The sequence below is a fragment of the Equus caballus genome, chromosome 27 (genome assembly GCF_041296265.1).
Source record: "Equus caballus isolate H_3958 breed thoroughbred chromosome 27, TB-T2T, whole genome shotgun sequence".
Lineage (NCBI taxonomy): Eukaryota > Metazoa > Chordata > Mammalia > Perissodactyla > Equidae > Equus > Equus caballus.
The window spans coordinates 35237082-35262956 of NC_091710.1; the positions used below are offsets into that span (position 1 = coordinate 35237082).

Sequence of the window (25875 nt, forward strand, 5' to 3'; positions counted from 1 at the left end):
AATAATGGCACTTATCTTTGTGATTTTCCTCCTCAAAACACATTACCCCAGTGTAATCATAAGCCGACCATCGCACAGATCCAACTGAAGGGCAGTCTACAAAACAGCAGACTAGCGATCGTCAGAGCAGTCCAGATCATCACAAACAAGGAAGTCTAAGAAACCGTCTCAACCAAGAGGAACCTAAGGGGCATGACTACTAAAAGTTATGTGGTATCTTTGTGGAATCCTGGAACAGAAAAAGACATTTATCAAACACTCAGGAAATTTGAATAAAATACTGTTTTAGCTAATTATAATGTATCAATATTGGTTCACTAGTTACAGCAAACGTACCATGCTAATGTAAAGTGTTAATAATAGGAGAAACTGAATGTGTGGTATACAAGAACTCTGTACTATTTTTCCAATAACTCTGTAAATATAAAGCTGTTTTGAAATTTTATTTTTTTGAGGGAGATTAGCCCTGAGCTGACTACTGCCAGTCCTCCTCTTTTTGCTGAGGAAGACTGGCCCTGAGCTAACATCCATGCTCATCTTCCTCTACTTTATGTGGGACGCCTACCACAGCACGGCTTGCCAAGCGGTGCCATGTCCGCACCCGGCATCAGAACTGGCGAACCCCGGCTGCCAGAAGTGGAACGTGCAAACTTAACCGCTGCGCCACCGGGCTGGCCCCCTGTTTTGAAATTAAGACGTTTGTTTTAAAAATAGGGATTAGCAGAATGGATTTAAAAAATGATCCAACTATATTCTTTCTACAAGAAAATAATTTTAATCATAATGCCATAGATAGATTGAAAATTAAAAGATGGAAAATACACATTATGCTAACAAAAATAAAAATAAACACCAGGAGTGTCTATGTGAGTATCAGATACGACTTCAGAGTAAAGAATCTATTGGAACAAAGAAAGATATTTGAAAGTCCAAAGTGCTAGCCATTACACCATGGGGCCAGCCCTGGAGGGAAATTACATAATGATAAAAGGAACCCTCCAAGAAGACATAGAGACGTGTCTAAACACGTTTGCACCAAACAACAGATTCAAAATACATGAAACAAAAACTGCTAGAGTTGAGGAAAGAGATAGTTAAATCTACAAGTTACAGTTGAGGACTTCAACCCCATGCTCTCTGCAATTGATAGAATTATAGGACAGAAAATCAGCAAGATAGAGAGAAACTGAAGAACACTATCAAATAGGATCTAATTGACATATCTAGAAGACTTCACCCAACCAAATTCAAACACACATTATTTTCAAATGCCCAAGGAACCTTCACCAAAGATGTATGTTCTTTCACTATATCCTAGGTCCTAAAATAAACCTTAACAAGTTTAAAGTATGTAAATAATACAGAATATCTTTTCTGACTATACCAGAAGCAAACTAAAGATCAATAATAGTAAGACAGCAGGAAAATCTTCAAACATTTGGAAACTAAACAACAGATTTCTCAATTATGCCTGGGCTCAGGAAGTCTAAAAATGTTTACAATCTTCAGAACTGAATGAAAATGAAAGTACAATATATAAAAATAAAAATTAAAATCCAACATCAGCACTAAAGCAATGATGGCAGAGAAACACAATCTGATTGTAGTAAAGAGGACAGTACTCACATTGATAATCTAAGTTCCTACCTCAAGAAACAAGAAAAAAAATTGCAAAGAAAAATCTAAAACAAGAAGAAAGAACGAAATGATAATATAAGAAGAGAAATGAATAAAACTGAAAGCAGGAAATCAATAGAGAAAATAGATGAAACCAAAGCTGTTTTTTGGCCCATAAAATAGAGACCAGGAGACTTGATGGAAAAAGGCCTATAAATGGAAATGTAAATATCTTTTTCAGATTCAAAATGTAGACAGTGTTTAATCAATGTCTTATGTGCATGTGTCATTGTGTGTGTATGTCTGTATGTAAAACCCAGAAAAAAGGATTTGGTCAACTTCTAGAAAAATGGTAGCTCTGAATTGGGAAAGTATTAATTGGAAGACAATCTGTAAATTATTAACTGCTTTCTTTGCATTTACCATATATGTACATTCAGATATGATTTTATGATTGATTAACATCTGTAATTCCCACCAGAGGCAACCATTGTTACTTTTTGCTTGCCATTATATTATGTCCATTCCCAGGACAGTGCCCGATACAATGGTGGCACCTAATAAGTACTTGTTAAATAAATAAAAATATTGAAGTAATTTACCAAAATAAAAATAACAGCAATAGCTAGTGTAGAGTGGTTTCTGCTTCGTAGGTGTCATGATTTCTACACATCGATTGATGAAATTTTTATGACAGCCAGGTAGGTGTGGTGCCATAGTCTAGTTCAGAGTGGATTCTGATCAGAAGTGGGAGTCAGGGCTCAAAGCCGTAAACGATGGAGGAAAATGTATGCCAACAACAGGAATCCTCAGAGACTGAGGGGAATAATGCCACCTACTGGATGCCTTCTTTAGAATCTCAAATGACATGGTACTTTTGCTGATACTTCGATTATTTCAATTTTGTTTATGTGAGTGTTGAACTTCAGAAGAATTTTAACTTTCATGCATGTAAACCAGTAAATCTTTTCTTCTGCATCTCTGGTGTAGAATATACTCTGGAAGTCCTTCCCCATACCAGAGCAGATGGTTCACTAATATATTTTTCTATTATTTTTTACAAATTTAAAATATAACCTTTACTCTATAGTCAATTTATTGTTTTATTGTATAAGCATGTAGAGGTTTAACTTTTGCCTGTAAACTGTTAAACAAGAATGTCAATCTCATTTATTTACTAAGTAATTCGCCCTCTCACACCCCTATCGATTTGAAAGAATATTTTTATCTTGTATTGAATTACTGTCGATACATGGTATCTTTTTTGGTTTTTTATCTTGTTCTATTGCTCTTTATCTTTCTAATCCAAAAATATGTTAGTTATTTTGCTTGTAATATTTGATGTGTACATATTAAAATTCTCTTCATTTTTCATTTAAATAATGTTATTTTGGAAATTTTTCATCAAGTTGTAAAATATCATTTGAATTGCTTTACATTTGTAAGTTAATTTTGAGGAGAATTGATAACTTTAATAAAGACAGATGTATATTATAGGGTTCAGATTGACTTTTAATATCTATATTTAATAAATATCAATGTAAAATAATGCAATTAATAGAAGACATTAAATTCACTCTTCATTTTTATATTCATCTAAAACATCCACATCTAGAATAGTATATTTTTACCAGAATTAATGAGCTGTTGGGATGTCAGAAAACTAAGATGGAACAAATATAAAATGTTAATGTCCTGTCAATGACTGGTTAAAGGGCCAGATGCCATGGGTAATTTAATTGTGCTTATCACCCAGCAGCAATCTCGTGAATGTCATGACATGTGAAAGCACCTGCCTAGGCCAATAAATCAAGTGATAACACTTAACTTGAGATGCTAGAATTAAATGTTACCTTGAGTGATCATCCACACCACTCAATGTAAATTAGGGTAATTCTGAATAAGGACTATCTTCTGCTTGTTCTTCCATTAAGAAACTAATACTGCTATCGCTAATAGTGATACCAGCCAGCATTTCTGTAGAGCTTAAAATATGCTAAGAACTTCAGTTACCTCAACTCAATCATTGAAATTACTCCAGGAGGCAAATATTATCATTATGCCCATTTTACAGTTAGAAAACTCAACCACCGACAGGTTAACTAACTTGCCCAAATCACACAGCTGGTAAACACAGCTGGTTGCATGAGATTTAAGCTCATGTAGTCTGGCTCCAGAATCCATGTTCTTCATTCTGAAGATTTTCTGGTACCCAAGAAACTTTGAACTGATGCTAAACTCCTAGCAGTAGTTGTGTTTCTGAGATGCTCCTCATAGGATTAGCTGAGTCCTCAATTGCAAGGCATCACCGGTCAGCTTCTAGCCCTTGTGGTCCTGTCTTCCTGCTTTCCTCATTTTCTGACATTTGTGCCTCTCAAAAGCACTCCCCTATATACTTTCTGCACCCAGCTAGCCATCGCTATTTCCAGGAAACCCAAATTAAGACATTAAATATACTTGCATCCTCTAGACACACTCTACTTGTTCCCTTTCCTCCATTTATTTCTAATTTACGTCACAAAGCCTATCTTTGATACTACTCTGCCACTCTGAGCTCAAACTTTTAAAGTGACTCTTCATAGCAAATATTGTCCAAAATGTTGGGACTTACATTGTAAAGGATACACTATGGACCCAACTAGCTTTCCAAGTTTAAACCTGGTTCTTCCATATGCAAACTTCTTTTCCTGACAAAGTAAATCATTGATTGCTACTTTAATACATCCAGAAATATATTTACTAGGCGATGGAAATACCAAGGACAGAACAGAACCAATGGTAATACTGCACTAAGTTTTAGTATTCTCCTTGTTGGCAGATAAGATAGCACTAGGGACTACAGTGAGCGTAAAGCTGGTGGCAGATGCAGAAGAAATACCTCTAGCTCTGGGGGCTGGGGGGATGCAGGGGGAGTGAGTCAGAAAAGTATTTAAACATTCTAATTGTGCCTTCCATGGCTTTGCACCAAACTCACAGTCACTACTTAGTATACATTATGTAGTTTTTTCCTTCTTGAATTATATCCATATGTGAAAGCCCAATTATGCTAAAATGTTTCTTTGTTTTGATTACTTTGATTGTCTGCTACACAGAATAAAAGAAAAACATAAATTCAGATCTATTGATGTTCTGACATAAAAAAGCTTTTATTTTTACCATAAAAATTACAAAATGACCAGGGGGAAAAAGACATGATAAAAGAGATAATGGAAGGAGGCCAGGAAGCCCATTTAAGATCATAATGATTAGTAAATTATTTCTAATGTCACATAATATTCTTCCTTTGGGACACTTATCAGATTCTCTTTCAAAAGTATTTATTCTTGTTACTTGTACTATGACCCTACTGATATTTTTCTCAATCCATTAAATACTTTGCATGTAAAGAAAATTCTTTGGTGTATTTTGGAAAGGCACACTTAGTGTTCATCATTTTCTATTCTCAACCAGTGACCTCATGAACTTCTTTTTGACACTAAGTCAGCTTTGTAGCATCTCTTCCATTTATATTCTAAACGCATTCCCCTTGGAAACTACTTACTCCTAAGAACCGCAAACTATTCAATGGAATATGGTTGATTTCCAGTAATATTGAATCGTTTCCACTCATATTGTTCCCTTTTTTATCAATGTGATTTCAACAAATGAATACTATAGATAATTTCTATTTTCATCGAGCTTTAAGGAGGTTATTCAAAAGCAGAGGTGACCTGTTTAGGGCTGCACTCAAAAAAATTATGGGCTATTCTAAATGATCAGTTGATTATAAGTGAGACAACAGAAATCAGGAGTTGATTTTTGAAGGGAAGCTGATTAGTTTCATTAAATTAAAAAAGGAAAAATCCCTACAAATTGGAATGCCAGTATTGAAAAGAAAATTTTCTGTCACTACCTTTAAAACAAAAAGTGGAGGCAGATATAGATTATTTGTGATCTTCTTGAATGTATCCAGTGCTAAATTTATGTTGTGTTTGAGATCAGCATCGTCGTTGGTTAGACATAGCAAAAAAATAATTGTTGGTTTCTTGTCTTGATGAAAAAGAGAGGGAAAGTAGCAGGAGTGAATTTGGGAGTTATCCACATACTTTTGATATGTTAAAGAAGCATATCAAGCAACTTCAACTTAGTCAGCTAAAGGATACGGATAACATAGAAACAGATGGTGCCGGCTTTAGTGATGGTGACACCAGCTGTATATAATTTGCAAATAATTTTATGGATCTTCAGACTGAAAATGAAATGAGACTAATTAAGACTCACTTTCAATCAATAAGGAGAGCTCAGTTATTTCAACAAATTTAATAAGGATTGTGGCAGCAAATGACCATTTATTACACGTTTTCTGATACCTGAGACAGGAATGTTAGCTATGTCCCAGAGACTTTCTCAAAAGTTTCCTAAAGTAATTTAACAGGATCTGTGTGATCTTGTTGACTTTATAGAAAACAGGCAAACTTCCCCAGAGTGGCTGTTATCATTTTGCCTTCCCAGCAGCAGCGGTGCATGAGAGTTCCAGTAGCCCTACATCCATTATGGCACTTGGCATTGTCAGTATCTTTTATTTTAGTAATTGTGATTATTATAGTTTGTGATTTCTCAGAGTTGTTAATGTGAAAATATGTATGATTAATATCTTACTGTATAATATGGAAGGCTGTGTTCCCCAGATATAATTAGCCACAATTCTCCAATGTGTTTTAGGTTGCTGATAAATTTACTGATTCAGTTAAAAGTAGTTCACAAATTGGGTGAGGAATGAACCTGCAGGTGAGGAGAATGAGATCTAATCATCTCATCAATCATGAGGACTCAAGAAGACAGAGGTATGGGGAAAGAAAGCTTTTTCTTTTAGAACAATACCCCTCTTCCCCCCCCAAAAACCTTGTATGACTGGTCTGTGAATTATTTTCAGTAATCTTTGTAGAATGATAAAGAACGACAAGAGCAATGTAAGATTAGAAAGGAGAGATTTTTTCCTGAATATGGTGACATGAGAGAAGATGGGTTCAAAAAATTATGAGTTATTAACATGCTTTAATTCCTTGGGGAGGGGATAAAGGAGGATGGAATATTAAATATACATTGGACGGATGTTTTTGTGAGCATTTAGGAAACAAAAGAGCAGACGTGAGCTCAGAATGGAAGACCAAACTGAATCAGTACACGAGGGGAACGGATAGGATTAGATATGCCTGTTTTCAGACAAATGTCTGACAATATATCTAAAGATAACGTGGAGAAAAGGTTGCAAGTGAATTCAGAGTTGATTAAATACTTTAACGAAGGAATGTAGATGAAGGGATTGATAGCATCTTAAATGTAGTCTTAAGAGATTTTGGAAATACTGTTTCCTCAAAATGAGAAGTATATTGTCAGGGGTCCAATAAATACTTGGAAACAAGAATTGTTCTGGTTCAGTTTTCCCTCTTCCTATACTCAATTTTCTATTCCCACCATGCTTTATTTTTTTGAGGTACACGTTATCTGACTTGGAATTTCTTCAAAACTGCACATAAGAATAGACGCATAATCCAAAGGGAAACTTAAGAGAAAAGAGTTAATGTAGTTAACACACCTAGATCATCATTAGGTAATGGCCTCCCTTATCATCCCCCTCTATTCCATGACCAGGCAATTAGTATTGTTCTTTAGGAGTCTGGGATTGATGGCGACCTCATCTAGGGCTCCTATTTTCGAGGTAAACGATCTTCTGTGTACCCATGGACTCCTAAATTTTATTTAGCTTCCTACCACCAGATGTTTTTGGATAATTAGTCCCATAACCTTACATTTGTGAACAGTATGCCCCATTAACCAAATCTCCAAAGACAAGTTTCTTATTAAGGCCAACACAAAATTACATGTTCAATAAGTCAATTATATATGAAACTCAAATACACCTGCAATTCTGAGGTCCCACAAATGGAGCCTCATTAAAAACAAAGCTCGGTTCAGTGTATACTATCAATAATGTCAGATAAGTTTTATAGCTATAATGCTAATTAAATATTTAAAACATGAAATCAGAAATCACTCTTTTGCTATTTTGTTTACTTTTTCTACTTTATCCTTAAATGAGCTGTTTAATATATCATTTTTGTTTCATTTCAATCTTCTTAATATTAAAATTGAAATACTGAGCTATAGTCATAGCATAATTTGAATAACTTTTTGTAATTATAGAATTAATAACATGGTTATTCATCTCTTTAGTGCTTTCCTCAGTATTGCAAGGTTAAAAATACTTGTTTTTGCATTGTTTATTGAAAAAATCTATATTATCTTCTTGTATCATCAATTAAAGTGAAGGACTGGCCTAGGTAGTGCTAAGATGGAGCAGTAAGCCATTTGTACAATATATCTTGGTAGAATCACCATTTCTCTGTCTATCCTATCATCCTCATTCCTGAATACTCAAGACAAGATTTATTTCTTTATCACTTAAAAGACATCATTACCAAAGACCATGTTTGGAAATCTATTTTGCCTGGAAGGGGAGAAAGTTGAAAGACGTTTTCCTATCAGTCAAAGTATTGGTATCTACTGACAATTTTAGCAGATTAGCTACCCATGGTCTTGAGAAGTAGAGGCCTACACTTTGTTGTGATGGTCTTTAGGACCACAACACAGAGCACTGCTAAGTGGAGCCAGCCTCGTACAACTGGAATGATTGATCTTAAACTAGGGAATGGAGCATCTAGGAAGAGAAGGAGGACAGAGGCCAGCAAAAGTTAGAAACGACTAGCCAATCTATCTATTTCAGAATTTGGTCTAGATCCTCCAGGAAGAAAAATGCTTAGTATTCCTTGATTCTGCTCTCCTAACTCTACAAATACTGGAGAATTTAATTAAATATTTGAGACAATGCATTTTTCTGTTTTTAAGGTAATAACAAACAGTAACTTATGCCAAAAAGGTAGGGCAATGATTCAGGATGTTAAAACAATGATATCAACTACTCCCATGATATAACTTTTCAAAACATACACATTATTGTCTTTCCTTCACACATTATAGTTCTTGTTACATCTGAGTTATACCAATTTAGGGTCCTAAGTTTTAAGAATGCCATTCTTCTCCTAATATCACAGGCATCTGCTTCAATGTACTATTTTCCCAAACTCATTAGTTAATATTAGACTAAGTGATATTTTTGAATTAATATTAATTAATTAATATTAACAACGAACTCTTAAAAATCAACAGTGCATTTAATTATTTAAAATGTATGTGTAATGTTAAACCTAACTATTTTTTTGATCTATTTTCCATAATTTCCACAGCCTATTTTACATAAAATATTCATTCTTATTAAGTTGTCCCAGACTATTACAGCATTCTCTAAGTTAAAAAAGTGAGTCAATGACAAAAAACATAAATTTGGTACGTGAGAATAATCTGTAACCTTCTACTTTTTATATGTCCTACACCATCTGCAGTCAATTAAGCGATTCCCAGGTGTTCACAGTAATTGCTTTAACGGAAGATTACATGTCACTTTAGGGGTCTTTAAATATTTATTATAAAACCCTCATCTACATTTTTCTCTATTCATTCAGGGACAAAACATGCTGATGTTTAGTGTTGACAAAAATAAGCTGATTGGACTTGTTGAATTATTTTGTAGATTAAATTTCAATAAAAAACTTTTTATAAGCCAAAATTTGATGAAAGAATAAAAATGATGCTGATTTAGTTGTGCTTATTTACATTCTTCATTTTAGATGAAAAAGATATAATATGTGGTTAGATGTCAGAAAATCAAATTGGAGTCTTTTTTTCAGGACTACTGAATATGGGGAATTTAATGGACCAGAGGATTCATCAACTGATTTCCTCCTTTGAAGGTGGAAAACAGTTTTTTACTTGTAGACTTCGAACTGGAAAGGACCATGGAGACAATCTAGAATAATACTCATTTCACAGATAAAGAAAGTAAAACCCAGAGGCCTGGTCAATTGTATAGTATTATGTGCACGTAGAGCTAATAAAAATTACAACTACTAACGTATACATATATATATATGTAAAATGCATACTATGCTCCAGAAAGTGTTCCAAACACATCAGGATATTCACTTCTCTAATTCTCACATCTTCTGTATGAGATGAATACTCATATTGTCCCCACAGAAGCCTGGAGGGGATGCCCAGAGTAACTTGCATAAGATCACAGAGCTGGGAAGTGATAGATCCGGGATTTAGCTGGCTCCAGAATCAGTGCTAATCACTATTAAAATATAATTCCCTCCTAAAACTAGTTTCTGAGGAAATTATGATTTCTAGATGAACATACTCTTCTATAACATTTTGATATATTATATAAATCATATGATCATCCTCATAATGTTATTAGTAAAAATCCATATATTCCCCTATTTTTAAAATCATTTTCATTAAATATATGCTCTGATTTTTTCTATAACATCTTTTAAATTGCACTTCTTTTTTTTTTTTAATTTTTTATTACTTATTTATTTGGTGAGGAAATTCTCCCTGAGCTAACATCCACTGCCAATCCCCCTTGGTTTTTTTTGCTTGAGGAAGATTAGCCCTGAGCTAACATCGGCACCCGTCTTCCTCTATTTTGTATGTGGGATGCCTCCACAGCAAGGTTGATGAGTAATGTAGGTCCACACCCAGATCAGAACCCACAAACCCAGGCCACAGAAGTGGAGTGGGTGGAACTAACCGCTCAGACACAGGGCCGGCCCCTATAACGTCTTTAAATAATTAGTTATAATCAAAGTGCCTTTCCAGCAAGCATGTTTTGTGTATGATACTGTGAAATCTTTGGATACATGGATTAACTTAAATTTGTGGAACATTAAAAAAAATACTCTGTTTTAAGCAATAAGGATTATTGTATATTAAATTCTTAATAGTTACAGAGTTTCCCTTAAAATTATATAATTTCACTCTCTGCTTGCATTACTGAGGTTTTATTTTGCCATGATAGGTGACTAGTAAAGATTTTTAGAAAAGTTTCCAGACTCAAATTATCTTGTAGCATATCACATGAAATAAAACGCTGACGTCTCACTCGATCCTGCTGGTGCAGTAGCAGACTCAGAAATGCTTCTTTAAGGTTGTACTGGCTTTCCTTCCCAGTACTTTCCTTCTACCAAGTCTGTGGGGAAGCCTGTGTGTATGTACGTGGGCGTCTGTCTGTCTGTCTGTCTTGAATGTTGAAGGATGCACTGAAATGGGCAGAAGAGCTTCAACAGAGTTTAGAGTCTTAAGGTCTTCAGTTTTCACTAAAGGATGTCAGTTTTATCATCAGTTCACTTTATTCCGGAAATGAAAAGATCCAGCAACAATCACTAACTTTTGGGGTTCTCACTTCATCTGACCAATGACAAACCCAATTGAAAGTATTATCATTTAAGGAATACTTAAAAGACACACATAGCATTTCTTGCAGATAAATCTAGATTTTTATCCCTGAATTAAGTTGAACCAGTAAACGTGTTATATTTCTTGCCCTCTACAATTATTTTATCGAACTGCATTTTGCTGTCGCGCTCTCAGCATTTTTTACAGCTCTATGCTATAGTATTAGCACTCCCAAGTCTCCTTTTTTTTTTCTTTTTGAGGAAGATTAGCCCTGAGCTAACAGCTGTCAATCCTTCTCTTTTTGTTGAGGAAGACTAGCCCTGAGCTAACACCCTTGCCCATCTTCCTCTACTTTATATGTGGGACGCCTGCCACAGCATGGCTTGATGAGGGGTGCCATGTCCACACCCGGGACCCGAACTGGCGAACCCCAGGCCGCCAAAGCAGAAAGTGCAAATTTAACCGCTGTGCCACTGTGCCGACCCCCCATTTCTCCTTTTGATTTAGAGTTGCTAACAGTAGTATACATTAGATCATCCAGTTTCCTTTCTGTTATACGATGTGTACATTTGTTCAACATATATTAGAGAAGCACTTTGGTTTTCCATAAGAAGCTCATGTTTTCTCCTTAATTATAGTGGGATTGTCATTAGTCACACTTCCCTTTGCACCTTTACTACCAGGAAGGTCAATGTAGTTTAATTAATCACTCTATAGGATACAAATAGCTTTCTTATGGATAAACAGTGTACTAATTCTAATGTAACTTTGTAGGTTTGTATATTTTTATCTATATCCTTATAAACATGCTGTATTTTAAAAATGATTGTTTCATTCTATGAACTTTATTATTTGTGTATATTGACTCAAAATGATTAGAAAAGATATCAAAGAAAAATATTTTCCTTCCAGAATCCTAATGTGTTAGTTTTCTTGTTAAGCGCATCTTCTCTAGTCACAAATAAAACAAATTGGATTTTTAAGTATGTAGCTGATTGACAGCCCCTGGAAAAGTCAAAGAACCAGTACTGACACTTCTATTCTGGCACATCTGCTGCTCGTCACTTCCACTCCCTGCTTGGCGTCCTCATAATCCCCTGGGGAATGAAGGCAAGCACCCAGACCTCAGAAGAAACCGGAGAGTCAACTGTGCTGCAGAAGATGTCTATAACTGTTTTCATTTTTGTGGTGTTTAAGCCTCAAAACATGAAATAGGAAAAGAAAACTAGCACTAAATGTGAATATCACTTTGTTTAATTTCTTGCAAATGACATTCTTTCTTATTACCATATAGTCAGACTTAAAGCAGCTGTGACTTTAAGTATTGAAGAATTACCGAAGAAAGACAGAAAAAGGCGGAATTATAGATTGTAATTAAGGTTTTCATATAATTTGGTTATGGCACTGAGTTTTGATAAATGGAAATGAGAATATCAAAGATGAGTAAATGATTCTGACAATAATAGCTAGCAGTTCCTAGGAGTTAATTCATTCTCCTAAGTTTATTGAGCATTAAATAAAGAGAATTATGATAAAATATGAGATCCGATTTGAAGCATAAGATCGTAGTTTTAAGCACATTTTAAAATTAAACTTTCAAAACAATGACGTTCCAATTATTTAATACTCAGTCTTAATGTTTTACTGGGATAACGATACAGACGTAGCATTGTGGAACTTATGTTTCCAGAACAGGACCACACAGCAGCCATTTTGGGTGTCTCAAAAGTCACTGTTTGTGACTGAAATTTACATAAGAGAGGCTACTGAAAAAAAATAACTAAAAACAAAACTAGCTCTACTCATTGATATCATTCCCTGTTCAATTTTTCAGTTTATTCTCCTTTTACTTTTATTCTCCAGCTGTAGACTGATGACAAAAGGCATATGAGAGGGAAAAAAATCTTATCAAATTTTAGTACTGCTTTATCACTGATAAACAGTACTTTCTAATGTAATGTAAGAAAAAGCAACATATAATTTAATACCTTAATCAAGTTGGCTAAGAGTTATTGAAATCATTTTGCTAATATCAACATTTATACTTTTTAAACTACTTATAAAAGTAGTTTAAATTTTTCCCATTATAGACCAATGCAATGTTCTTGGTAAATAAAAGATAACTAATCATCCCCATGATATTGTAGGAAAGGTCTTTACATTTTTAGTAAATCCAATTACAACCACATTAATTATTACTATTATCAGTATTATGAACAAAGTTTATATCAAAACGACATGACAATATTTCATCTGCACTGCCCTAAAGAAATGATTTTTATTCTATATATCACATTTTAGCAGTCTCCTAAGTGAATACAATAAGCTTCACAAAAAATGGTGCATAATTCATAGCTTTTATCTATATTATTTGATGGAAATGTCTTGAAAAATATAAAGTATCGTGCTATCAACACATACAAACATATAACACCTAAAATTGCACACTATTTTGTCACATATAAAAAAGAAATGTCTTGCTAACATAGTAATTACAGATGGAAAAAGAGAAGTTTTGAACTAGAGAGTGATTTTGAGACTTGTTTAAGAAGGTTCTTGCTGTTTGTTCAAGGAGCCTAAAGGCTCGGGATGCTGTAGTTTAACCCCTTCCCAAAAACAATCTGGTTCCTCTCTTTCAGCTTTATTCTAAGAAGAGAAATTTGTAGGAAGATATCTTGAGTTCATTAATGTCCTTTTACATATTGAAGCTCATGAAAAATTACAGTCAGGGTTCATGGGAGATACCTAGAACTTTATAAACACACAAAAAATATTTGTCAAGTTGATTATTTTTACCCAAAGTCTAAAAATGTTTAGATTTAGTTTTGATTATGTGTGAGCTGGCATATGTATAAAATATTTTCTTTGCACCTGTAGGGTTCAAAATAATCTGGTTTCATCTTCTTAGAGGGAGTCTGGATTAAAGTGAACATACCAGGTCTGCCCAGGCCTTGGACTACATACAGCCCTGGGAACAGAATCAGTAAGAATCTAAGCTTGTAAACAAAAGTAGACGGGCAGGGTACAAGGGAAATGAATATTTGCTTTGCTGAACTATGTTATATATAATTTTGGAAAAAATGGTACAGGTGGCTACTTATAAGAGTGATTTTCTTTTCCCATATATAATGAGAATAAAATGTGGGAAAATATTCAGTCTGTCACATTGGTAGAATTGACTATACTTCTCGAATAGTAATGGATAGATTTAGGATAGAAATTGCAATTGTTTTACTTATAAAATGAAGAATAAGTGAACTTTTCATAAATATTATTACATTTTGTGCTAGTATATTTTTAAATACTGCAAAATAGTATCATGCTATATTACAATCAAGACCACACCCCTAGGGCTGGCCCCATGGCCAAGTGGTTAAGTTTGCAAACTCTGCTTCGTGGCCTGGGGTTCACTGGTTCAGATCCTGGGCACAGACCTACACGCTGCTCATCCAGCCATGCTGTGGCAGCATCCCATGTAGAAGAACCAGAATGACTGACAACTAGGGCATACAACTATGTACTGGGGCTTTGCGGAGAAAAACAAAAAAGGAAGATTGGTAACAGATGTTAACACAGGGCCAGCCTTCCCTTCCAAAAAAAAAAAAAAAAGACCACACCCCCTAAACAAAAACTGAAAAAAAGAAAAAGAAGAAACAGGAAAACAGGGTTAGAACAGTTACTTTACGTCAATACATTAAAATTAAAATCCTTAAAAATGAATGCTGATTGAATAGATTGCTTGAATTCACCTTATCTCTTAAAATTCTACCTAAAGATAATTTTATCCTGACCTGATTCAAAAATTTTCCACACATCAGATGCACTTTTTGTGAAGTTTTTTGTAGTATATCTCTGCAATAGTATTGTAATCCAACATACATTTCTCAACTACTGTCACAATGGATGGAAAATCATCATGAGATCTCTCACATAACAGCAATGTATTTGTAACTTAAGTGGTATCAAAAATTACAATCACCATCATCAAAATAATAACAGATTCAAAATATAATTACCTACCCTTTGCAGACACTGATGCTGCCCCAATTCTTATAATTCATACTAAGTGTCCTTACCTCTAATTTAGATATGAGAAATTGAGACTCCAAGAGAGAAATTATTTTTTAGAGTCCCATATGATTTGACTCCAAATTTGAATACATTATTCCCTCCCCACTCCCCTTCATCTATTTCTTCCTTTGTTCTCTGTATGTTTATGGAAAAATACAAAGCAATGAAAAGATGGAGGTCACCCACAGTCACCCAGAGGACCAGGAAGCCTCACTAGAATGAGTGTACTTCCATCCACAGAAATACGCTGCTGTATCATTAACTTATTGATTTGTTTCATTTAAAACTAAGCTTAACCTTTTTCCCCTATCCCTTACCCTTTCTCTTTCTCTTTCTTCTCTCTTGTTAAGAAAACCACATACCCAAAATGGCGTCACTCACGCCAACACCTATGATACCAAACCTAGATTTAACACCTGGTCTAATTGCAATTTCAACCTCTTCCAGAAATGAAATCTTAATTGACTAGTTGGGGATTTTCTGGTCAAGCATCAGTAAGGTAATATGTCACACCTGGGCCCTCTCCATCCCTCAGAAGATAAAGATCCCAGCCATTCCCTTCTTTCCCAAGAGGAGATGGCCTGGCCTAAAAATAGTCCTTTCTTTTTTCTGCTAATAACCCCCCTGCCTCACCTTCCTGCCTATAAAACTTCTCATTTTGTACAGTTCCTTGGAGCACAGATATTCTACTTACTACATGGGATGTTGTCTGATTCATGGATTCATGAATCACTAAATAAAGCCAATTAGATTTGCAAATTTACTAGGTTGAAATTTTCTTTAATGCTCTCTTTTTTCTCAATTGGCAAATATTAACACTACATTAAAATCAGTTTGGAACAGTGGGTGAAAACACAGGTACAATACTATTGTTCTTTATATTTCCTACAGGAAACTGTGCAGCAAAACGGAAATGGTATTTGACTACACACCATATAATCAAACAGCTGCTTTGCTTTACAGGCAGTAGTTAGCAGCTATTGTATTTGACAGTGGACATTGATATACAGTTTTTGTGTGTTTAATTTACATTTTAGCATTTCCACTAAGAAACTCTTTTTTTTCTTTTAATCAAGAACAGAATGCAAAGTAAAGTTCTATCTAGCTAAAGAGTTCTCAACATTAAAAAAATTATGATATGGAAAATCTGCCCAGTTTAGGCCTTTTTCTGCAGTTCCAACATAACAGTAGTGAATTAGTGTGATCATTTAAATTGAGTGCCTGAAACTAGTAAACAGTTAGCCATTGATGATTAAATAGCTAGTAACTAAAGTTTTCTTTTCCTTTCTGCAATTACTGATTATAGCTTTTGATTATTTACCCACCCATTGTTAACTGCGCTGCTTAGGCAATACGCTATCTGACTCCCACTAGGGTCCTATAGATAACAGTTCCCTGGATCCTTAGTCACCGTGGTAATAGGTGTTTGAGCTGTTTTTCAGGAATTAGAACCCCTTGTCCACTTCAGTCCAGATGAGACCACCAACTCATCAACTGGGCCCATGCAGATTTCTGATAAGTGACCCTTTGACGTCAAGATTCTAAAAACTCCACCCTCAGATCATGCTAATGCCCCCAATTTGTGAACATGGGTCCTATGAAGAGACATGGAGTCTGACTACCCTTGTGCACATCATCAATTATCTCACCTCTTCTCACCTCCAATCATCTCTCTCCACATTTCAGACCACCTTGGCCCCATCCCATAAATATCCCTGAGTCCCCATTTTCAGGGAGGAGGATTTGAGACTCATTCTCCCCTTTCCTCACTTGGCAGCTTTGTGATTAAACTTTCTCTCTGCTGCAAGCTTGTCATCTTGGTGTTTGGCTTTCTGGGCAATGGGCAAAAATGAACCTTGTTTGGTAACAATCTAAGTTTCACTTTTGGCGTCTGTAGGGGAGCAGAATTTGCTATTCCAAAATGTGTTTCCTTGGCTTGATTATTTTTAAGAACCAAAGACTCAGGAAGAAACCTGACCTTCTCCCTAACTGCCTAAAAGAAGTTTAGATAGAAGGTCTGTTCCAGGAAGCAGTTATCACCATGGATAACTCTAGTATAATATGAACTGGGTGTGGCAAACAGAGAGGAACCTAGCAAGGCCCATTTGATCAAAGTCCTCTCCATGTCCCATTCTCTTAGCAAGGTGTGGAAAACATTTGTTTACCAAACATTAGTTTTTTCATCTCAATGTGAATTGCCTTCCTCCTCTTTGAAGTACCAAACCATTCCCCACCAATATCCTCTTTTGTCTTTAGCTGAAGATGGTATTTAAGGTGGTGGCTTCTGCCATTTTGGCAAGTTGCTCAGCTTTCCTGGGTATCTTCCATGTCTACATGTTATTAAACTTGTTTGATTTTTCTCCTATTATTCTGTCTTATGTTAAGTTAATTCTTAGACAAACCAGAAGAAGCATAGAAGGGTATAGGAATATTTCTTCCTCCCTTACACGTCATTAAAGTGAAGAGTATATAAAAAAGTGTTTTGTATACTTACAAAGGAAGTGGAGAGAATCAAGTTCATGTTTATAAATCTCACATTTCAAATGTCATTTTCTTGTGTAATTTAATTAGAAATACTGAAAACATGCATTTGCATTAAAATAATGATTAATTGCTCATTAAGATAAGGGTAACTCAGTCTTCAAAATTGTATATACTTTCATATACATATATAAAACACACACATGCACACACACACAAATTATCAGTAAGTATTAGGTAATTTTCACACAGAAAAATACAGCAGTCTAAAAAGTTTTAGCAATTCCAGACAAATCAAATATTTGTATTATTTTACATAATTACAACTGACTTTTAATTTGCCTTTCTTCTTATAAAAATTGAGTCAAATAATAACACTATGCCATATGAGTCTCTAAATTAAAATCTTCTGACAAGAGGAGAAAACATTAATATATTTTATCATTAATTTCTATTTATAACTTCAAACTAGGAACTTTAAAATATAGATAATTTGAACATCAAATTTATACATAATTGATAAATGTTAAGATTTAGTGTATTCAACTATGTCATTTCTAACTTATATAGCAGATAATAATATTTATTGGAAAAATAGCTGCCTAAAACAAAAAATACATAGACCACATGATGTTATATCTCACATTTTTTTAAGCCTGTTTACTATAATTTAACACATACAAGAAAGATATTTGTTAGGAAAATGGTACATTTTATTAATTAAGAGTACTAATGACAAAATACATGTAATTCAGTCTCATAGCACACTGACAAGAGTAATAAGTACCAAATAGAGGAAACCATAAGTAGCCTTACAACAAATCAAATGATGTGCAAGATAATTGGGCCATAATGGGATGTCTAGTTACATATTAGATAAATAACATACTTTGCTTTTCCCAATTTTCAACAACCACAGAGTTTTAAATGGAGTAAGATAGTAGCAGCAATCTTTACCCCAAAGCACTCACCTACTGTCAGCTGTCCAGTTAACTGCCCCATGTGATTTCTTGCATTCACTGTTACATTCCTGTCAGATTGTAAGACCAGTGGACTATCCTGGGAAACATGTATAAGATAAAGAAATCAAATAAAAAATAGAAATATAGTCAAAACAATATATAGAATTATACTGCATTTGTTTGGGTATTATCAAAATTCTATTTATTTATTTTAGATTAGGCAGGTATTTTAACATCCTAAACACTGGTTGAACAACATAAAAACATATGGGTGCCTCGTAATAAATACTTGACAGAATAGGAAAGTTTCCAGTTTGGTAAAGGGGCATTTACTATCGGATGCAAGCATTTCCAAGTCTACTGATTCTTGTACATCACAGGTATAGTATCCTCTCTCACCTTCCCTCAAAATGGTATATATGTCTGCCTTTAGAGATAGTTTAGGTCCTAACCAAATAAGGAAGTCCTTTCTAAGCTAAACTTAACCTTCAGATCTCGGCTTACATGTTATCTCCTCAAAATTGTTTTCCCTGGTCACTGTAACTACAGACTCATTCAGTCCCCAAACTCCAATCTCCATTTATTTTGCATAAAGCACTTATCACAAGACAGATTTATTTCACTCATGTATGTGTTTGTTTTTTTATTTGTTTCTTCACAAGAGGAAATACCCGTGGGACAGGGACCATGGCAGCCATGTGTACATAATTATATCCTCACTACTTAGCATACTGCTGAAGGAAAGCACTTGCTAAGTGTTTACTGAATGGATAAATAAACCTTCAAAATAAAATTGATGATTACCGTGTTCATCTACCTCATGTAGAAGTGATTTGTAAATCATGAAATGATTTAAATAGGGAGGTATAGAGAGTATAAGAATATAAGATGTTTGCCTGGAAATTCTGTTTTAGAATAAATTACCTTGGTTGAACGTTTACTCCTCTCAGTGGTTTAACATTTAACAGTAAAAAAAATCTATTGAAAGACAGTATTACTGCCTTAGGAACCAACATATTCGGCTTTGCCACCACCTGCCAAAGACAAGTAACTTACAGCTGGCTACATTCTCATTTTTATAGTCTAAAACTTATTAGAAGGGTGATCATTTACAAATTGTCCATTCATTCATTCAACAAACATTTACTGAGAGCTCACTATGTACAACATAGTGTTCCAGAGGCTTAGGACATTGCAGTGATCAAAACATAGAACAACACCTACCCTCGTGGAGTTTGTCATCTAGATATTGAAATTCTATGAGAATCTTTCCCAATACCATCCTCACCATCTAGGTGGTATGTTACTTCTACGTCAATGTAAATGTACAAGTGCTTTCATATATAAGCCATGTAAAAACATTTTCAAGGCTAGGATTTGGAATTTGTGATGTGGATATACACATAAAGCCTTAATAGGCTTTTTCCAAAAGCTGGGTGTGCCCTTTCTGACTAGATGCAAAGCACTGAGCATAGATACACAGACAAACTCACACGCACACACACACACACACACACACACATTTCCTTTTAGAAGTGGGTTTTGCTATGTGTACACTAATACTTTATTTTTAAAAATAATTTTCCATATTTTGAAGAGTACATTTATTCTATAAAGTGAGACCTAGTTTTACAAAAACCACTGTCATTCATTTCATTCTCTGCCTTGTCTCTTATCACAACTCATTTCTTTGTACCACAAATCAAGTGCTATTTCTGACATTTAAAAAATAAATCTAGTCCTTTTCCATAGATATTTCTATACTGCAGACATTAATTTTTGAAATTATCTGAAGTATTTTAAATTAATTCCATCATTCCTTTCGAGTGATATGTTTAAATTCTGTTTACAATATAGATCGTGGACCAAGGAGTGTTTGTACACAGTTATATCCAGTAAGGATATTGCATACAGAGGATGGCTCATAAAATCACAAAAAAATGCATGGAACCCAAGTATTTAAAAAAGGAGCTTTGAATTAAATAAAAATAAATTTGAATGTAAGAAACAACAGAAGCCTATAAAGCAGCCGGCAGTTGAAAACACTGTAAAACTACATTAGTTGAGGGCTGGCCCTGTGGCCGAGTGGTTAAGTTTGTGCGCTCTGGTGCAGGCGGCCCAGTGTTTCGTTGGTTCGAATTCTGGGCGCCGACATGGCTCTGCTCATCAGACTACGGTGAGGCGGCGTCCTACATGCCACAACTAGAAGGACTCACAACGAAGAATATACAACTAAGTACCAGGGGGGCTTTGGGGAGAAAAAGGAAAAAAATAAAATCTTAAAAAAAAGAAATACATTAATTGAATATTCGTTCATGTTCTTTCAAGATTTTTATGGTATAACATATCTGATTGTTTATAATTTTAAGAAGTGACAGCGCTATATGCTATCATTTGTATCACTAAACCTAAATTTCTGTAGCATAAGAAAAGCATAACCATTAGTGTATATAATTTAAGGACCATGTATGTATATTAAAAGAGTTACTACTTTATTAAATATTTTAAGATGAGAGCAAAGTCAATTTAAAAAGACAATAAGAATTTCATCTGATTTAATAGAAAAATAGACTCAGGTTAGAATTGAAAGTTTAATTGTGATGTCTTTGTTTACAACGTATCAATCCACTTTTCTCTTACTCTCACCATAGAAAACTCGTTGACATTTTATCCCTGACATTCTTCCTTTTTCTTCACATGATTCCACTGCTTCCCCTCAGAATTAAATTTTTATATTTATTTAGATTAAAATTTTGCTATAATAAAACAGCAGTCTTTTTACTGACTAAAACTTTAAACACATGCCTATCAGAGAAAATGAACAGTTGTCTACCTTGTATTCATGTGGACATCAATACATTATTATCCTATACTGATTTGTTATATATGTAATAAAATAATAGCAACTCTTTCAATCATCTAAAGAGTGTGCAATCCTAAGCAATTTACAAATCTGATATCAAACACATTTTTAGGTGAAAATCAGTACCAAGAAAGAAACTGACATTTGAGAAGCTTTTATATCTTCTTTCTTGTGTCCATTTCTCCAAAAGTCTCCATGTAAGAAAATAACTTTCACTATTAAATCATTGCTTTCCACTCTCTTCTTTATATACCCTCTTCATGTTCCTTTATATTATATTCCTGTGTTCCAAAACCTTGAAAGCTAGTTTCTAATTTCAGATATTAAAATAGACATCGCAAGACTGTCTTATAGCTTATTCTTGCTAAGAACATAAAGGGAAGAAAATTTCTTGGTAGGATTATCTCACGGAGTAGGAATAAGATATATAAATTCTGCAAGGGTAAGTAAGTAGGTGGCATATTATTCTGCTCAATGTTGTTATGTGGTGTGAAGTAGGCTCCTTCTCCTGGCAACCCTACGAATGAGTGATGTCCACAATGTCTTGTTCTCAACAGCCCTACTCAGCTCCTGTAGACTCATGCCTGTGGCTTACTTTAAGGAGTCAATCCATCTCATGTTTGGTCTTCCTCTTTTTCTGCTGCCTTCCACTTTTCCCAGCATTATTATCTTTTCCAAAGAATCTTGCCTTCCCATGATGGGCCCAAAGTAGGACAGCCTCAGTTTTATCATTTTGCCTCCAGCAATAGTTCAGGCTTAATTTGCTCTAGGACCCATTTGTTTGTCTTTCTTGCAGCCCGGGCTATCTGTAGAGCTCTCTTCCAGTACCGTATTTCAAATGAATCAATTTTCTTCCTGTCGGCCTTCTTTACTGTCCACCTTTGGCACCCATTCCTAATATTTGGGACTACGAGGTGTGGACAATCTTGGCCTCAGTCTCTAATGACACTTCCTTACACTCAACGATGTTTTCTAGTTTTCACTGTTGTCTCAGTCTTCTCTTGTCTTCTCTGAACAATAAACTAACATAAATTTCTTTTGGAAGAAAGAAAAACTTCATCTTTGGATTCAAATATTTTCCCTCCAAAACCAAGACATCTCTCATAGAAGGCCTTTCACAGGCTTCTGGAGCTGATGGTCATCTTGGCTGTAACTCTAGGAAATAGATTTGCCTTCTTATGCAACTCTTGAGACAAAGCGGGTAGGAGATCCAGGGAGGAAAGGCAATAGTATCTATAAGTGGGCCTGAGAATGCCTGTGTATGATTCTTTCATGCACACAGTCTTTACACCCAGAGCCTAGTTGTAACCTTGTAATGGTTACAGAAAAATAATGCAATATGTTCTCATTTCCATGTTTTTGTGATAGGCTCTGCAAGTGACAAAGGGAAAAAGTGTTTTGTTCCCTTCTTATTTCTATTATGTTCACCCTTCCTTATTATAAATATTTACTGAGTACCTATGATGTGTTCTGCTCTTTGCTAGTCACTGGGTGTAAAATAGAAAGAAGGGAAACAAGCTTTCTGCTTTTATGGAGTTCATAATCTAGTAAGCTAGACAGACAATAAACCAGATAAAAACAAAACAAAACAAAACAAACAGAATATGACCAGTAACAAGCTGCTGTGATAGAGACTTCTCTAACACAGTGAGAGTTATACTGATGAGAAGACGCTGTGTGTGTTTGTATATAAGGTGTTGTATTTATCTAAGGCACTTCAGCTTCAGCTATTCATTCTCTCACACTTCACTATTGAGTTGTAGTAGAAAAAAGAGAAGGAGCGGCAGACAGCATTTACTGGCACTTAATCAATACCAGACACTGTTTTAAATACTTCACACGTATGCACTCTGCTACTTACAAACTTAAAATAAAATCACCCATAAAAGAATCAAAGAAGTAAAATGGTTGTAAGACAGACAGTGGACTCATTGTTTGAGTTCAAATAGTGAGTCTGCCAAACTCTGGCTACTGGACTTGGCAAGTCACTCAAGAACTCTGTACCATGATTTCTTCATCTGTAAATAAGGTAATAATAAAAAATCTGTGGGCTGTTTGTAAGGAATTAATGAGACAATATCTGCAGAATGCTTAGATCAGTGCCTAGCCCTTGCCAGAGCACTATTTATGTTTGCTTTTTATTATTCATTCTCCACTGTAATTACAGTACTCTGAGAACCATAGTACTGGCTATCACCATTCTTGTTTTACAGATGAAGAAACTTGGCAAAGAGAATGTAAGTCACTTGCTCTAATTTGCACAGCTAATGAATGACAGAGGGAGTATCTGAACCTGGCAATTTGGGTCTAGAATCTTCCCTGTTAACCACTATGAGATACTGTCTCTCTGGTGGGTGTTTAAATTCTAGACTTTCTAGAATGTCAAATCAAAATCTGAAAATAAATTTAAAAATTAAATGAACAAAATATAATTTAAAATTCCTTTAAATATTCCAGTCTCTAAAAGAAATATCTGGTGCAAACACTGTCTTTGAATGTAAGATATGACCTCCACATTGCTATCATCCAAGTATCAATAACATAGTCTGGTTAATTTTGTTTCATTCTATTTTCTCAGGTTCGGGAGAAAAAATGGATGCTCCTGAACTGCCCTCTCCACACATATTTTAGAATATGTCACCTGTGAGAGTCTCCCTACTTGCTGTCTTGAAAGAGAACACAATTAATAACCCATACCATTCAGTGTAGGTGGTAAGAATTTGATCTGTCATTTCTTGAATTTATACAGCTTTACCAGGTTAAGTTTTCTTTCCCACTCTGATAGAAATTATGTATTTTTGCAATAAACCTGTATCATCCCAAAATCCTCTCTCTTCCTCTTTCTCAATATCCAATCACCTATGTCAGAAATATTTCTTAAATATACCTTTTCCTGTCTTTCCTGTGACCACTCCTGTAATAGACTCATAACTCACATCACAATAACCACTTCCTCCCCACATTGATTCTTCAGATCCAGTGTTATTTTTCCAAAATATTAAAAAAATATTGGCATTATGAATTAAAATTAATCTAAATAGACTGTTTAATGATTCCTCATTCCCAGTCTGGAAAAAATTCACATTCTTATGTGAACATAAGTGTACATATATAAAACATATAAAGTGCTTTATAATATGATCCAATGCTACTTCCTTTTTTTTTTTTTTTTTGGATGAAGATTAGCCCTGAGTTAACATTTACCACCAGTCCTCCTCTTTGTGCTGAGGAAGATTGACCCTGAGCTAACATCTGTGTCCATTTTCCTCTACTTTATATGTAGGATGCCGCCACAGCATGGCTTGATAAGCAGCGCATAGGTCTGTACCTGGGATCTGAAACCGTGAACCCCAGGCCACTGAAGCAGAGCATGCGAGCTTAACCATTATGCCACTGGGCCAGCCCCAGATCCAATTCTACTTTTGTAGCTCAATTTCACACCACTTCACCATGCAAGAACTGCCCAAATTTCCCATCTTTCTCAAAATATGCCACTTCTGGGCATTTTCATCTTTTGTTCTCTTTGCCTGCAATTCTTATCCACTTCTCCTTAACTGGCAAAATTATAGATATTTGTCAAGTCCCAGCTCAAAGTTATGTCTTTTGTGAAGCTTTCCTGCTCCTCTGGTGTTAAAATTTAGCTCCCGCCCTCCAGTTCCTCAGTCACTGTTGATGTCTGGTACTTGTCACAGGCTTCTTGCTTTGCCTTGTTTTGATCATTCCTCCGTTTATATCCTCCGTTAGATTGGACTGTCCTGAAAGCATAGCGTGTTGTCATTTTCTTTTACTTATACAGGCTTTTGAAAGTATAGTTTGTGTCATGCTTGGCACCAAGTTCCTGTTCGATAAATGTCTGTTGAGTGAATGTACTGAACTGAGCACATTTACAGCATAATGCACTCAGCCTACATGTGTTTACCTGGATTTTTGTTCAGGTCACACAGAACTTACCAGACTCTTGCTACATTTTTTTTTTGGGTGGGGGGGGCGGCCCAGAACATGATTTCTAAAAAGGCTTTTAAATGGAGAAGTCATATCACATTATGATTTGATTTATATTCATCATCTCTCTGCCCGAGGCAGCCACTGCATTCTTTTCTTTAAGCGTTTGACCCACTTAAGCAGCTGCAAAACAGGTAATTTCTTTTTTATTCTTTGGTTAATAAAACCATTACTTGAAATTACTTTCCTTCAGAATGTAAGTCATTTAATTGTGGATATCTGTACTTTAAAGGCAGAAGTATTGATCCCCAAAAGGAATATATCTAGATCTGTTAAACTGACTTCCTCAGACTCTCAGTGTTCACATTTTAACTTGAATGTGTAGTGCAGGGGAGATAGCATCTATCATCAATTGACTTTTCTGAGTTTCTACTCCAACACTTAATGAGAATTTCCCACTTTGGTTCATTTTCTGTTATAAATTACCTAGTCGGGGAGGTCACAGCAAGGATTACCTTCTGAGAATGTTCTATGACTTTTAATTGCTCTTCTGGCTCCTCCCTGACTCTTGAAAGCTGTGTAGTAAACATAGAAGTCTAGATA

General features: G+C 35.0%; 1 protein-coding gene across 1 annotated transcript in view; it reads right to left on the reverse strand.

Annotated features, from left to right (window-relative positions):
* Positions 1 to 25875, reverse strand: part of SGCZ (sarcoglycan zeta) — a 1066277-nt gene that overhangs the window by 89947 nt on the left and 950455 nt on the right. Inside the window, exon 4 of the mRNA XM_005606355.4 lies at positions 18477 to 18564. Coding sequence (XP_005606412.2) covers positions 18477 to 18564 — 88 coding nt within the window. The remainder of the gene's footprint in view (positions 1 to 18476; positions 18565 to 25875) is intronic.